We start from the raw sequence: 16,255 nt of genomic DNA, 5'->3' as shown, positions 1-16,255 counted from the left end.
TTATCTTGTTTGCGTCACATACCATTTGGACATTGATGGAGTGGAATTGCTTCCTGTTTCGGTGGACTACTTCATTGTGATGTGGGACGACCAATTCCACATATGTACAGTCGATGGCCCCAATGCAACTTGGGATGCCTGCCAGTGAATAGAAGCCAACTTTGGTGTTTGCAATCGCCTGGGCAGTCCGTGGCATGGATATGTGTTCGGGTGCATGCTTCAGGAGGGCATCGAGTACCTGGTTCAGTATGCATGAGAATACTGGTTGGGAGATGCCAATCATCTGCCCCACTGTATGCTGGTAGGTTCCTGTGGCCAGGAAGTGGAGCACTGTCACCACCTTGAGTAGAGGGGGGATGGCAGTTCGGATATCTATGAGGCTCACGATGTCGTTGTGTATCATGTCCACGATGCTGGTGATGGTGTCCCGGTCCAGACGGTACAGGGTGTGTATCTGCTCAGGTGTTAGGTTAAATGGACTGGCTCTGATCCGGGGAATTGGTGGGTGCCTCTGTGGTATGATTAGGTGGCGTGGTGGTGCTTGCTGTGCCTGTCTGGCCCATCTCCTCCTTCTCCTGCATCTCCTCTGTGCAGCCTGTTGTTGTAGCAGCAGCGCTGCAATCAGGTCCTCCAGGCCATGTAATGCTGCCAGTATTGGAACCATCTTGGTGTTGGAAGGGGCGTGGGAAGGGGTGTGGTGTGCTTCTTTTGAGCAGCCACAGTCTCCATTGCCTCCACCTGTGCTGATTTTGGCCACCTGTGGCAGGTGTTGACACTGCTTAGTTCTTTTAACGGGTGGTTCGCGATGGCGGTATTGCCGCCATGCCGGTAAGGGGTTTTGGGTTCTTTACCATGGCGCTATTGCCGTGTGCACTGGCCTTGTGATGGTGTGCTCTTAGCGGCATGTCGTTATTTACGGGTTGGCGGGTCGCCCGCACGCGGACTGACCGCTATTAGTGGCACCGTAATTAGCAGTGCCGCTAATGGCGGTGAGCGGGTCGTAATCCGCATGGGCATTTAACGTTACCGGTATTCCATTACCGGTAACGTTAAATACCTACCGCCATCCGTGTAATGAGGCCCTAAGTGTTAAAATTCCATAAACACACACAAAACATGTATAAACATTGCCCTTCATACATGTTGAAACCCATGGGCTATAAACCACAAACAAATACCAAGTTAAAATCATAATGTGCTAGTGCAAGAGACAAATTAAGTTAATCTTGTATGGGTTTACAAGTTATTCCTCCTATACCATGCCCGCCAAAAGTACATAGCAACAGAAAACACTGTGTTCAAGTTCTCGACTGATTTACAAAGGTACATAGCTCCCCTGGTAGTTGACACCCCAAGGAGGATGAATGGTGGAATCAGATATTTGATCCTAAAATCTTTCAAGCCTGGGAAAAAAAGCAAAAGGTGCACTTGATTCTCGTTCTCAGCATCACATACTAGGCAACTTTTGCTCTGGCTCTTGTCCCAACTAGTGGTAACAGTCCCCAACTACAAGGTGCCCAGGCAGAGCCTGATGAAAAGTGGTCAGGTATAAGGAGGAGTTGTGACGTCCAAATAGTCTTTATAACTTGGGAACGTTTTACAACTTGGATATTCCGGTCTACTGACCAATGAAGAACAACCTAGACTAACTTTATTTCTCCTGTACCTTAGAAAGGCTAATTTGACCAATGGTTTAGCAGTCTAAGGTATGTTTAAGGGGTTTTCCCATTACATGCTTAAACCCAGCACAGAGAACCATCTCCTCACGGGGAGCAACCACTGCAATGTATACGATCCCCTCAGGGACATCACATAGGAGAGGGCATCTCGATATTTTGCCAAACCAGGGGTGTCACATATTCAGCCAGTAGAAATCAGGTCTCATTTCTACTTCATCACCAATATAACCTTAATCACACATCATCCTCATTGGTGTGGCTAAAGTTCTTTGTGGGAGGATTAGGACACTTTTAAGATATGTGCTCTCCACCACTGTTAATGGGGCAGAGTTAACAGCTACAGAAGGAGGTCGCCTGTCCAAGTCCTCTCTGATCATTCCTTAAATCAGCATAGCAGCCATTGGATTTGATTAAGGATTGCAGCAACCAAATGTCTTTCTCCAGCTGGATTCAGGATACAGGCATGCAGGAACCCTCCAAGCTTCTGACACAGAGGTAGGTGAGCTGTCAAATGATATACAAAAAATCTGCCATTCACTCAGACTGAACTAGGCTCAGCCAGCCAATCAAACAGTAGGGCATTCAGGCAGGACTCAGTAGGGCTCACATGAATTCATTCCATTCTCCCAAAACCAGACACCCAGAACAGTGGATGTGTATTTTAGACAGCTCCCAGCCGTTCAATGCATACACTGCATTCACTCTGTTTCAGACAGGGCTGGCTCAGGCAGGACCACAGGCATTGTGACACACAACCACAACCAGACACTGACAACACAGAATGTGAGTTGCCTCCTCTTTCCATTAAGTCAGGTCCCACTCTTAGGTTGTACCTAGAACAAGAGGTATCTGGGGAGGGCTCCTACCAATTAAGCAGAGGGAAGTCCCAGAGCCATATATGGTCCTTCCACCCAACATCCAATCAGGTGTAAGGGGGACAGAGACACAGCATCTCAGGACTTTGAGAAACAAGCAGGAAAGGCAGAAAGTCATGAGGCCATCTTACAGTGGCCATCTTGCCTTTGTTCAGGAATCTATTGATTTGTATGGCAGGGCCTGGGTGTCCCAAAAATATAGGAGACCCAAAGCCACTGCAAAGTCAGCATGCAGCTGCCACCAACCCATACACTGTTCTGTGGGGCAACACACAGGTGCCCAACACACACAAAAGGGGTGTCAAGAGGGACTCCTACCCATGGGTGCCATAGGGGTATCCCATGGGTACTGTTCACCAAAGATAATGATGAAGAAGTGAACTGCTGAGGGTCCAAACTGGACTCCGGTGTCGAAAACATACAGAAAACAGACACCAGAGAAGTTGTAGGATAAGGACGGGTAGGACATCTCCCAGGAAACCATTTCCAGCATCACATTCACTGCACCCCCTCTCCATCCTCAGACTGAGGTTAGGGTGGACTAATCTCCCACAAGATTGTAATCCTCATACAGATATTCCTTTTCAAGTATTACACACAGGTAATCCACCCAGTGCACAATACTTGCACAACACGTATCTAACAGATATAATGGGAATCATTCCCCAGAAAAGGCATTTCTTGTGTTGTTCTGTCCTCCTTTATATCAAAGAACATTTCGGCCTAACAAAGTCCATTCTGGGCGCTTGGTCCAGATCCCAGTTCAGTGGCCTACTGAAGTATGAAAAATAAAATGCAAAGTATCAGGCTGATATAATCAGCTACTGTATGAACCCCTCGTAGGTCTATGATTTAGTCCTATACACCTGTTTTTCAGATCCCCAAGCATTTGTGGGCTCCATTAACGATGAGTGCATTAATGCACAATGCACTATTCCTCGTCGTATACCACGTGGACAGTTGACCTCAACCTAAGGTTAGTTACATTAAGGCTGCAATTGGCAGCTCAGTTTTAGTGGTCTTATATTTGTATGTATTCACACAGCAATGCAGTGTTTAGTTGTTTGGTGCTCTTTCACCAGGGTTACCACATTCCAGGTCCTGAAAAAGGCAAAACACTTTTCTCTGCCGAAATGTCCAGAGGAGACAGCACTCAATCTTTCAGAACCTGTCTTGATCAGATCAAGAGCTAACATATAGCGACATCGACAAAGAATGGGTCCCATGACAACTCATGAATAAATAAACATGAATGGGTACCTTGAACTAAAACTAACAAACTCCAACATCTATTTACCCCTAGGAGCATAGGCCCATAGCATCACATGGGATACATGCACACCTAGTCCCTATAGGCAGTATCTTACATCAAGAGTTTTCAATATACTATTTTTTGTAATTTGTATGTGTATTTCATATGCCAGTATCTCATTAGGCACCTTGTTCACTATAATCCCTGAAATTCTCTGTGTTGTTCCATATGGTTTACTGTGTACAATTGAGTAGGTTATTCAAACATTGGTAATCAAGGTTAGCACTGAATTGGTTTGTGTTTCACATTTCGACATCACATGTCTTTTCGATACAATATGCTAGCCCAGAATGGAATGGGCATAACAACAACAAAGTTGTATAAACATTTGTATATAAATGAGACCAGTACCACTGAAAGAAATATATGACATGATCAGTATAGAATAAATATATGAGAAAAATAATACAAAATTATGTGTAGGGGATGTACAGGCCCACCGTTTCGAAATAAACTAGAATAATTTGTTATTTTGGTTGCTTTGACTAGTCCTAATAAATTTGACATCAAATTACATGCGTGGTTATAGAAATAATTCACACAGAAGTGCAAATACATTGGTCTGTTAGGACACTTTTTGTTATGTAAGTATTCTTACCCTAGGTCCTAACATAGAAGGGTTTTCCCCTCCCGTTAAACATCCTCATCCATATGGTCAAAATATCTTCTGGGAAGGGCATCTGTATCATCACAACTCTTCCCTGGCATATGCTCAATAGTGAAATCTAGCCCTTGCAGGCTAATCAACCACCTGAGCAGTTTGGGGTTTTTACCCTTCATCTGCATAAGCCACTTTAAGGGCTTATGGTAAGTTTGGATCTTAAAGGCTGGCCAGTAATGCAAGACCTGAAATACCTATGTTTTCTAACTTTCGGGTGCCTACTGATGAAAGTTATGGGATGAACTCTCCCTTTGTCGTCCAACTGGCATAAGACAGCTCCAATCCCTGTGTAACTGACATCAGTTTTTACAATAAAGGGTCTACTGTGGTCAGGGGCCCACAACGCTGGTGCCCTACACAGACTTTCCTTCAGGCTGTCAAAGGCCCTCTGACAGTCGTCAGTCCAGTGAACCTCCCTAGGTTGCTTGTGGGATGTCAGAGCGGTCAGAGGGGCAGCTCTGGTGCCATAGTCTGCAATGAAGTTGCTGTAGTACCCAGTGAGGCCCACTCAGTTTCAGACAGGGCTGGCTCATGCCATGCAGGACAACCACAACCAGACACCCACAACACAGAATGTAAGTTCACTCCTCTTTCCATTCAGTCAGGTCCCACACCTAGGGTGTACCCAAATCAAGCAATCTCTGGGGAGGGCTCCAACCAATTAAGCAGAGGGTAGCCCTAGAGCCATATGTCATCCTTCCACCCAGCAGCCAATTGGGGGAAGGGAGACAGAGAGATGGCTTCTCAGGAATTTTAGAAACAAGAGGGAAAGGCAGAAAGCCATGAGGCTTAATGTGGCCATCTTGCCTTTGTTCAGGAATCCATCGATTGCTATGGCAGGGGATGGGTATCACAAAAAATTGAGGAGGCCCAGAGCCACTGCAAAGTCAGCATGTAGCTGCCACCATCCCATACCCTGCTCTGTGGGGCAAAACATAGGTGCCCAAAAACACACACTAAGGGTACCACAAGGGGGACCCCTACCCATGGGTCCCATAAGGGTATCCCATGGGTCCTGTTCACCAAAGATAACAATTTATTTATTTTACATTGTTAAAGCACTCACACAGCCCGCGGGCATCGAGGCTCTGTTACAGGAATTTTTTTTGTATTGCATAACGGTTTTTATTTTTGTCTTAGTTGCGTATTTATAATGCGCTTAAACACCCAGAGGTTTTTAAGTGCAGACCCGGGGATCTAACCTGTGCTGCTTCGTGTCGTCTTGCTTCCAAGTCGCACACGTTGCCACTGAGCTATCCTCCCAGGACAATGAAGGATGGGCGATGAAGAGCTGCACTGCCAGCGGTCCAGGCTGAACTCCTGTAGAGAAAACACACACCAGGGAAGTAGGATGATAATGACGGGGAGGATATGTCCCTCTAAAGTATTTCCAGCATCACACTCTCTTTATTTATGCTAGCCAATCTATTTTGATACTGAATGGTTGATTCAATCCGCTCTCTGTTCTTCTCTCTATCACTCTCTCTCACTATCCCTATCCCTAAGTTTCTTAATCACTGCTCTCTTTTAAGTAATTCTCTCTTTCATTGCTTCCTATCCTCTCTTTTTCCTGCTCTTGCTCTCATGGTATTTTTTTCTCTCTCTCTGTAATTCACTCCACTCCCTATCCCTCTCACCTCAGCCTTTGCTCTCTCACATGCCCTCATTCCCTTTTTCTACCATCTGTTCCTTGCTCTCACTCAGTTCCCATCTCATGTACTCTCTTTCTCCCCATCTCATTCTATTTCTCACTCTTAATCTCAGTTGTCTTCTCTTATGTTGCTCTCATATACTCCTCTCTACATCCTGTTCACTCTCTGTCCAATGTGCTGCTCAGTTTTCATTCCTTTCTCTATCCAATGTTCTAACTCTCTCTTTTCCTTGCCATCATTTTCTTTCTATCACATGTCTTCTCTATACCTCTTCTCCCTCTAAGCTACTGTTGTCACACTTTTTCTCTACAGCCATTTCGCCATTTAACTCTCTTTCTCCCCAGCACTTGTCTCTTATCTCCTCCTTTCTTTTTTACTCATTCAGTCAATTTTCTGTGTTTCTTTCCATCTTTCACTCTCTCCATCACCCTCTCTCTCTCTTTCTCTCTCTCTCTCTCACACACACAGACATGCACCACAATGGGGCTCTTCTCTGTTCTCTCTCTTACACACCTCACTTGCTCGCGCTCTCTCCCTCCTTGACAAAATGACACCCTCTCTCTTTTCCCTCTCTGTCACTCTCTCCTCTACTCTTGAACTCCTTCTATTCCTCGCTGTCTTTGCTCTCTCTTCTTTTTCTCCTCACCCTCTTTTGTTCTATAACTCTTTTTCCGACCTCTCACATTCTCTTGCGCTCTTTCTTCTGCTTCCTCTCAATTCACTTCAATCATGCTTTATTCGCATGACTCAAGGAGATACAATGAGAGAGGATGTCCAGAAGTACAGGAGTACAGGTAAGCTTAGGTTGAAATCGAATTCATTATATTATCGAGTGATGCAAAAATTGCATGGGATAGCTGTCGTTTCTGGTGTACTTACGCTCTGCCCCTGCTATCATTTGTCAAACATGTAAAGAATATTGTATACCAGAACAATTTTGCTTGTCCAAGGGTTTAAGAATGTACTTTATTGTACAGTTTAAACATAAAGGCCCTGATTCATTTAATTATTTGCGTGCAAAACGGGGATTTGCATGCCTTTCTGCCCGCAAATCCCTGTTTGACGAATGGGGATTTGCGGGCAAAATGGCATGCAAATCCCTGTTTTACACGCAAATAATTCCATGAATCAGGGACTGAGTCTGTGATACTCCTTTGGAAATGAGTCACAAGTATTTAGTACAAAAACAATGAAAAGAAACAATTGTCAATCTCGTGCTCAGATCATAACTCAACAGTGTACATGATATAAATAAAAAGTACCCCATCCGACACATGTTTTGACCTATATTTTCTTTTCTTTATTTGCATTTATAAAGCACACAAGCAGCCCGGAGGCATTGTGATGCTGTGACATGGGATTAGCTAAATTACAGGTAGGTGAGCATACTTCGGTACATGATGTGTTACATGGGTGGCAGTAAGGTTACACATAATTTACATATTGTAGAGCATATCCTGGCGTAGCATATTACATTATGCTGTTACATGAAGTCAGCTTGGTTACAGGAAGGAGAAGCATACATGGGCACATGATGAGTTGTAAGGGTAGAGATATGGTTACACAGGGGTTACATAGTGTAGAGCATATTGCGGCATGCCACTTTACATATAGCTGAAATAACATGTGTGCAAATCAGGACGTAGCATGGGAAACTGTGGGCATTGCGTAAAGATGCACCGTAGGAAACTAGCGACAGTTATGACAAGTACATACACCACCTAGAGAGTAGGCCACTCACAGTAGAGGTTGTGATACACAGAAAATCATTTAAAAACGGAAAGCACTCACAGAAGGGCATACAATACAAAAACAGTTAGGTATGAGCACTGTGCAAAGGTCTGTGCCATGTTACAGTATTACAGGCAAGTGCAAGTCTTAACATGGTATGAATGGTTCAGTTTTTGAAGGAGCATTACATTCAAGTTTGCAGATTTTATAGTCAGGCGCAATAAAGAGGGCACAGCCAGTGCTGACTATGAGATGGCGAGATTGTGCATAGAGATGCACAGTAGGAAATTGGCGACAGTTATGAGGTGTACATAGGTGTTTGGAAATGTGGCAATCGTAGACAGAGCTGGACTCAAGTAGTCAGGGCACAGAAAAGCAGTGTTAAACGATAAAATTCAAGGAGCCAGTAGTGACCGTGGTGGCAGACTTAAATGGGCCAGTGGGTGAGGCCATACATGTACGGCAATCAGCCCGAGTACAGTAGTGAGACAGGGGATACTTTAGCGAACGCGCCCCTTGGCGGTTAGTATGCCCTTAAAGGCGTGACCCAATTAGAGGTGTGGGTAGGCTGTCGTGTGTGCCCGTTCGATATGCTGTGCAGGGCCTGCGGACCTAAATCGTGTGGGTGAGGGGAATGCACCAGGAGACTTACTTGGAAGAAACCAAGTCAAGCTGTGAGGTCAGATGAGTACATGACTTGTAATCGCAGCGTGCAGGACTCGCATCTCCATGCTCAAACAGGCTCAGGCAAGAACCTTTGTTGTTGGGCCTTAGTTTGGAGGGCTGGCTTCCATCTGCCGGCATAGACCTATCCGGTCCTTATCATGTTTTAACATGGGCGATTAGTTAGTTAACAATAGTCTATAATCACATGTTTTAAATCACCATCAAGTAAACAGAAACAAATATATTTATTATGTATGAAACCTTGGGCTGGCCTAGGGGTGGGCCTCTGGGACGATTGCCCGTGGTGCAATTAGCCCCCTGGGACGCCAGCTCTGAGGAGACTTTCAAGGGCTACCTTGAACTGGCGTGGTGGGAGAAGGCACCCTTTTTAAATGAAATGCAATTGCGGCTGTGGGCACATTTAACAACAAAAGGGTGCTGTGGCACCCTATTGAGATAATTACTTCCCCACTCCGATGCGGTAGCGGGCAGTTTTCATTAAAATAGGACGCTGATCAGGGCCCTATTCTAGTGACTAACTCCCTGCTCCGGCGCGGGAGTGGTGAGCTAATTATCTCAATAGGGTGCCACAGCAGATTATATTTCTAAAGGACGCCTTCTCCCACCAGCAAAAATAAAAATGTGGTACCTCAAACACCCCTCCCCCGTTGACCAGGGATGCGGGGGGCGGGTACCAATGTTTTCTTTTTTTGCACAGGGCGCAGGCGCCACTAAGGCAGCCACTGATGAACCCCATTGGAAAACCCTCTGTGAATCAGGGCCTCCCTCTTTCTCTCTTTCACTTGTTTTTTGCTATACCTCTTTCTGCCTCTCTTTAATGCCCCCTCTCTTTCCTCCCCTTCTACATTCCTCCCCTCACTTCTACACTCTTTTTGACTGCTTACTCTCTGTTCTCTCCTCCTCTCCCTTTCTCTCTTTTTCTATGTCCTCCCCTCCTCCCCTTACTTTTTTCTATACGCCTACTCTATCAGAATTCTCCCTGGACCTAGTATGATAGCAACCTAATCTCTCTCCTCCTTCCCTTACTTGCGCCCCCTGCAGCACTATCTGAAATGTCGTCACTTGTTTTGTTCCTCCCCTCCCTTTCTGCACCCCTCTCCCTCACCTTTTGTTTTCTCCAGCTCTAACAGAAATGTCGTCAGGCCTAGTACAGTAGTCGCATGTCTGTTTCCATTTTCTTCCCACTCTCCCCCTCCCTTCCTTATCTATGTCTGAGCTCTTGCACTATCTGGAATGTCGTCAGGCCGAGTTCGATAGTTAATTTCACATCCTTACTGTTCATGGCCTGTAAGAATGTCATTGTATTATCCCTTGTTCCCTCCCTTGCCTTGAAGCGCTTTGAAACACATTGTGAATAATTCATGGATTATTTGCACTGAAAAAGATAGGATTTGTGCGCCATTCTGCCCGCAAATCCCTGTTTAACAAATGGGGATTTGCGTGCAGAATGGCGCACAAATCCTGTTTTTTACGCGCAAATAATCCATGAATTACCCCCATTATGTATAGGCGCTAAATAAATAAACTATCATATGTCATAGGTCTCACGTTCTCATTCTTTCTCTGTGCATCTTTCATGGCTCGTCCCTCTCTGCTGGCACTTTATGGTTAAATTAGTAATTTGCTTAAAGGTCTTTTCGCATAACTCATGGAACTTGAATCAAACAACCAGAATTTGCATTCACTAGTTTTAACACTGCTTCTAATGTTTAAAAACATTTTCACGAAGAGGTTGCACTGGTGGCCGGAATATGGTTAGTACACTAGGGCCTTTGTTTTCACGCCGAGGGTTTGGTGCCTAACAAGCATACGGTGGATGTTTGTTAGGCACCTAACACGCATACCGCTTACCTCTGGTATAAATCCTCTCTGTTGGAATATTCTAGAACACCGCAGGTTATTTAGGCAAGAGCAACATAAGCAGAAGCGCACAGTGACGCATCTGTTTCTAATTTGGAGAAAATACTGTTTTGAAGAATTCCTCGTGCAGTTTAAAGACACATGTTAACGCAGCACAGGAAATTACATTATGGTAATGCAGCTGTACGTGAAATTGAACTTGCCAGGCGAACGTTTCAATATAGCTGAATTCCTCTGACTGCGAAAAAAGTTAAGCTCTCTCTGCCAGCCTGGTCTTGTCTCTGATTGAGACCAGAGGTGGCGGGGCTGCTTTCTTCAGTCACTGCAGAGGAAGGCCCGCGTGTATATAAGGATACGAGTCTTGCGGAATTCAGACTTTTAGCATGCGTTTCTATGGGCAGCCGTGTCTTAGCAGTGGAAAAAGAGGGTCAGACTCTTGGGGCCAGATGTATGTAGCTAAACAAGATAAAACACACGGTACGATGTGCAGGCGGGTGAGGTCATCTTTGAATCACTGAAAACAGAGAGATGGGGAATACACTTCGCACTGACTCGTGCCAGCTGTGAGTGTATGCATGAAGTGGTTGTGGGTGGGAGGGTACAGGGGCATGGTAGCCTGACGTGGAATGACACAGTGCGGTAAATTACTGATATTTCCCTGTTACAAAACAGGCAAAATTCCGCTAGTGCAACATTTAAACCCTAGACACCCGTGCTGGGTTCGTATAAAAACACCATCGATAGCAGAGAATTGTCACCGTTTCCTAGCTCGTATTAAATATCGATTTTACTGAGCGGCACTTCTTACGGTTAAGCAATGTCTAAGCTCTCCCAATGTTGTAGCACAACGGAAGTGATTCCCACGGTGACGGGACCACACGTTGTGTCACGCGGGGAAATCCAGATTTGAACTTCGCCCTCTAGGTACAGCATAGCACATCGGCACCACTAGACCCGATCTCCTTCCTGGAGGAGTGTGTTGTGACAGCTGGAGACCGTTCCTCACAAGCCCCACCCTCAATCTGCAATGCGCGACCCCCCACACACTGGCACCCAAAGGTCTCCATCTGAGGGACTGATGGGAAGATGAGGGGCCTGTACGGACGACGTCGGACTGGGGCATCCAACTGTTTCGGGCACCAATGTAAAAGTGGCCCACCATTGCAAAAGGCAATACGTTCCTTCTGTTGTAGACTGTTTGAGTAGTAAACAAGGGGAGGTTTTTGATAAAATGTGATACAAATTCTGCATTTAAAAGAATATTTATTCAGTAACACTGGTCAAAACTACAAGCTGCTGATGAAGTAACTTATCAAACCTCCCACTTGGGCCAAAAAAACTGGCCCACACTAGCATTTTGCGTTTTTGGTTCGGCATTGCCCTATGGGCCAGTCCAAGCCTGTTTACATTCCTGGTCCTATGAACAGAGGCAGAACAGTTTCTGTCTGAGGAAGCCACATAACAATCGCATGTCAAAGTCATGGCTCTGTTATTGACCGATTTGGAATTATTTTTAATCTGCCTGTTGACTTTTTTAGAATGTACTCTGGTGCCAACGTTTCCCGAATTAAACTGCACCTGCTCTCCATCTTGTCATAGCTGAGAGTCTTTACATTGTCTCTGCATTCTTTGATGGAGGCGCCAAGCCTGCACACATGGGCCTGTGGGTAAATACAGCGCCAGAGCGGGGCGAATGTCCTTCGCTCAAAAGCAAAGTGGGCAGTTTATGGCCAAAAAGGCACTTCACTGCCAACTAGCGAATCACTCCATTTTCTATATAATATTCACCTTTAACAAAAAAGTTTAAACTAAATCATTCACTATGCAATGGAAAGGGTTTTTATTAAAAAAAAGAAAAAGTGAGTGATGTGGTTACAAAAACGAATCCATCAGAGAAATAATCAAATTGTAAGAAAAACAACTTAATTTTTTACAAAAAATCAAACATTCACAATATGTTTTGTGGAAAAATAGACAATGTGTTGACTTTTCGGTACATTCGTAAAAAAAGAATAAACAACTTTTGGTTGCCCATAGTATAAGACCCTGGTGGAAGACCATCACAAGTGTTCGCTAGTATTGTTCCATGACATATTAGCTGCCTTAAGTTAAGTGGGTCGATTTGCCACATCACTCAGCTCCCATTTTAACATGGCAAGATCTTTCTATTGCCATTAACACAGGAGAGCAGGCAATCCACGTACACATCTATAATCTGTTGAGTACCATATAAATCGCCCTTAAAAAATCAAACACAAAAAGTAGAACCTCTATAATTGATTTCCTTTTTGGTTTAATTTACAGCTGTATTGTGCATTTACCACACCAGATCACCAAAACACCATATATATTCATGGATTTTTTTTTTGCAGTGCAAGGTCATTTTTGCAGTACAAAATGACTTTGCGCTGATTTTCACTGCAAAATGCACTTTGCACAGTTCCGTGAATCAGGGTTTGTGTTGGCAGTTCAAAGTCACTTTTCAGCAGTACAAAGTAACTTGGAACCGTGCAAAAAATGCCATGAATAGGGCCCATAATATAATCACACTTTTTGGTTCCTGCATAAAAACAAGGTGGCATTACTCCAGATAGGCTAAGTTAAAATGAGACCTGGAGGAATGTTTCTCCATAGGTAACAATATCCACGCATCAAACGATCCCATCCTTTGCAGTATGAGGTGTACCAGGATCTTGTATGCAGGGCCCAGGGAATGAACATAGAAAACAGACAAGGCGTCCCGTGGCTATACCTGGGATGCCATTTTGAGGTGCATGTAATTAAAGAGGCTGGCTATCCAGGAATAGCTCATTGGTTCACTTAATATCTGTTTACAGGACAAAGGTTTCTCCTGTTCTGTACATTGATTTCGAAGTGGGAGCTGTAGATTTGATACATGTGATGGTGCCCAAAGACCGTTTTGTTAGCAGGACGCTGCCAAACCCAGGGGAGCCCCATACACTGGTGAAAAGCATACTCAATTGTTTTATTGGGTGATGGGTCCATGAACTCAGCCCTGATTCTGACACCATCTCAGGTGCAAAGGTACAATTTTGATTGGGTCATTTGGACATTTTTTGACAAACCATAATTGTGATAAGTGATTATGGGGCTAATAACAAACCAACAGATTGTTACGTTCATTATAAGGCTAAGCCTTCTTTCCAGCCCTTCTTTCTTTGCTTGAATAGTGCTGTGACAGTCTTGTGCCCGTCCTTTACGGTGCCCAAACCTTTTGGTGGTCTAAACTGCTTAATAAAGGGGCTCCTCTGCCCCTAGCCCCTTACGAACTCTCCTACAGCTTACCCCATTGACCTTTACTTTGCATAGACTGTAATCCAACTTCACACCTTTCCACCTGTTGTTTGCCCATGACAGGGGGCTTCAGGGATCCCTCTCCATTCAATTCCTCGCTTCTCTTTCCCCTGGGCCTTCAGGACTATTGCATGTTTACCCTCTAGTGCCCTCTTCAGGAGTTGGGGTCACATGTTCTATCTATCAGGCATCAGAATCACTGCACATGTTTACTTACCAAATGTACTGCTAGTGCTGCCAGGTGAACGGATTTATTTTGCCACAATGCTAGGCCACAACACCCAGTCAATGTAATTCCTCTTATACGATCCCACGATGGCATGCAGGAACAATGGATTGACTTCTGAATCAAGGATCCCTTGCAGGCTGATCTTATAGATTTGAGCAAAGCCGGCGCACATAACCAGACCAACGCTGCATCCTGCGGTTAGCGAATGGCGAAGGCTTAACAGGGAGTCCCTGCATGTGTGCGTGGCATTCCCATGAAACAGGCCTGCCGTTGCATGCATGTGGTGACTCCCCATGACTTCCGGACTGAGCATCCAAACAGTGCACGTGTGTGCAGCGGTATCAACCGCAGGCAGCCGCAGCACGGTTTTAGATGGATGGTGCTGACTCGGCAAAAACAGGCGCAATGCAAACAATGCTTCGATGATGATGGCATCCGGCTCTGTAGTTATTACCGCCTGCGTTTGGCACACCTGTGCAATGGCATCGCATATCACTGGACATTTCTGCGCGAGTCGAGGCAATGTCTAGGTTTATCAGTAGGACCACCTCGAGTTGACTACCGTAGTAGACTGTTCCAGAGACAAAAGGTTTTCCTTAAGTGTGTTACAATCTTCACTTACACATGAAACGTTCTGCAGCATTCTGTAAACGCTTTATTCGATATAAAAAAATAATAATAAAATAACTACCGAATGGTGGTGGGTCATGTGTGCTTCTTGTGAGCACTTTTTAAAACACTCTCACTGCCAGCTCCTCAATGGTCTCCTAGGGGAATCAAGGCATTCATTTTGCCACGTTAAGCACAAAGGGACTTTATTGTCCCTGTTCAAAATAAACCAGACCAACTCGCTCCTTTCCTTAGCTGTTTCATAAAAAGGGTACAAAATGAAGGGAATGCCCATTTGCTCAATGTCAACACTTTTATAAAAAATAACACCTCACAACATGTTCTTGTCAATTTGAGTATGAAGCATATTACATATTCACCGAAATCCCTTTGGAACTATTTAAATTATCAACTGTCACGAGAGCCATTACATAATTGGTGACTGTGTCATACTTAACGCCAAGAAGCCGCCAAAAACGGAAGAAGATGCTTTATACTAGACTAAATATACCACATACATGTGTGCATGCCCGGAAACATAAGGGGAGTGCCCTAACTCTAAAAAAGAAATGATAGGTTCACTAAGTCCTCTGTCAGAGCAATTCGGTTTTCAAATAAAAATGTATACTTTGAGATAAAAAAATCGACACGCATCTCACTTGTCCCACTCAACTAGGTTTGCAGAAACTTTAAACAAGAAGATGGGAAACTTTCACGAAGAACAAACAGTGAAGGCACTGCGTATTAACGTTTCCACTCACCGCCTTGACCGCCTGAAGAAAAGCACATACATCAGAATGGCGAGGAGGAGCGAGGCCGCTGCCACGACGGTGGCGCTCAGCATTGTGCGGGTGCGGAGGCCGGCGCGCGATGCTTCCTGCTCGGAACTTCGCTGCAAATGCCAGGCTTTCCCGCGCGCCTCGGCTCCGGCGGTGCTGCCGCCTTCCTCTGGCTGCCGCCTGAATGCCTCCCAGACGCAGGAAGCGTGCGTCTCTTAGAGGCTCCCGGGGAAAGCCTTGGCCGTGGCGTGGGCAGGGCAGGGAGAGCGCGTGGCCGGTCACCGAACATTCTCCACACATCGCATCATTGCTCCACAAGGGGCAGCCCCTGAGGGAAGCTTGCCTTCCTCCTGTGGTGCTACTACGTGTTATTCCTAAAAGTTGGGCAAGGTTTTAGGGAGCACATTAAAGATGAAGATATATATCATTTGAGGCAAATGGCAACTGCCAAAGCCATCCAGATTGCGCACAACTGTGTCAGATATGGGGACGCAACTCCTAACGTTACTCTTGTTATCGGAGGATTACGAATGCCCTTTTACGTTTCCCGTACAGAAACTAATATTGTGGCAGCAATATTTACGAATAATACAAACCCCCACTGCCTCTAAGAATCTCCCCCCGACTAACATATGTATTTATAGAGTTCACTTTCACCCCGCTTACCCCCAGAGTGGGGATTTTAACCCCCTCCCCATCCCCACCCGATTCGGGCACACTTTCACGGCCAGAGTCCGGCACTCTTTCACTCTCAGAGTTGGGCTCACTTCCACTCGCAGAATCGCCCCTAGCCATGCTCTGACTGGCCTACGGGGCAATAGGCCCACGGCCGAACCAAAAACCCAAAATGCTGGTGTGGACCAGTT

At 45.2% G+C, this 16,255-nt stretch overlaps 1 protein-coding gene across 4 annotated transcripts in view; it reads right to left on the bottom strand.

The window, feature by feature from the left end:
• Nucleotides 1–15,676, bottom strand: part of PTGIS (prostaglandin I2 synthase) — a 552,295-nt gene extending 536,619 nt beyond the window's left edge. The window contains exon 1 of one of the 4 annotated variants that reach the window (XM_069651268.1): nt 15,372–15,676. In XM_069651268.1, the coding sequence (XP_069507369.1) occupies nt 15,372–15,454 (83 nt within the window). In that variant the 5' untranslated portion in view covers nt 15,455–15,676. The remainder of the gene's footprint in view (nt 1–15,371) is intronic. The other 3 variants (XM_069651270.1, XM_069651269.1, XM_069651271.1) reach the window with 3 other exon arrangements.
• Between the last annotated feature and the right edge of the window lie 579 nt (nt 15,677–16,255).

Source organism: Ambystoma mexicanum, chromosome 3p, assembly GCF_040938575.1.
Source record: "Ambystoma mexicanum isolate Mex_15411 chromosome 3p, UKY_AmexF1_1, whole genome shotgun sequence".
Lineage (NCBI taxonomy): Eukaryota > Metazoa > Chordata > Amphibia > Caudata > Ambystomatidae > Ambystoma > Ambystoma mexicanum.
Note: the sequence above shows the minus strand (reverse complement) of the source record. Positions and strands in the feature narration are given on the sequence as shown.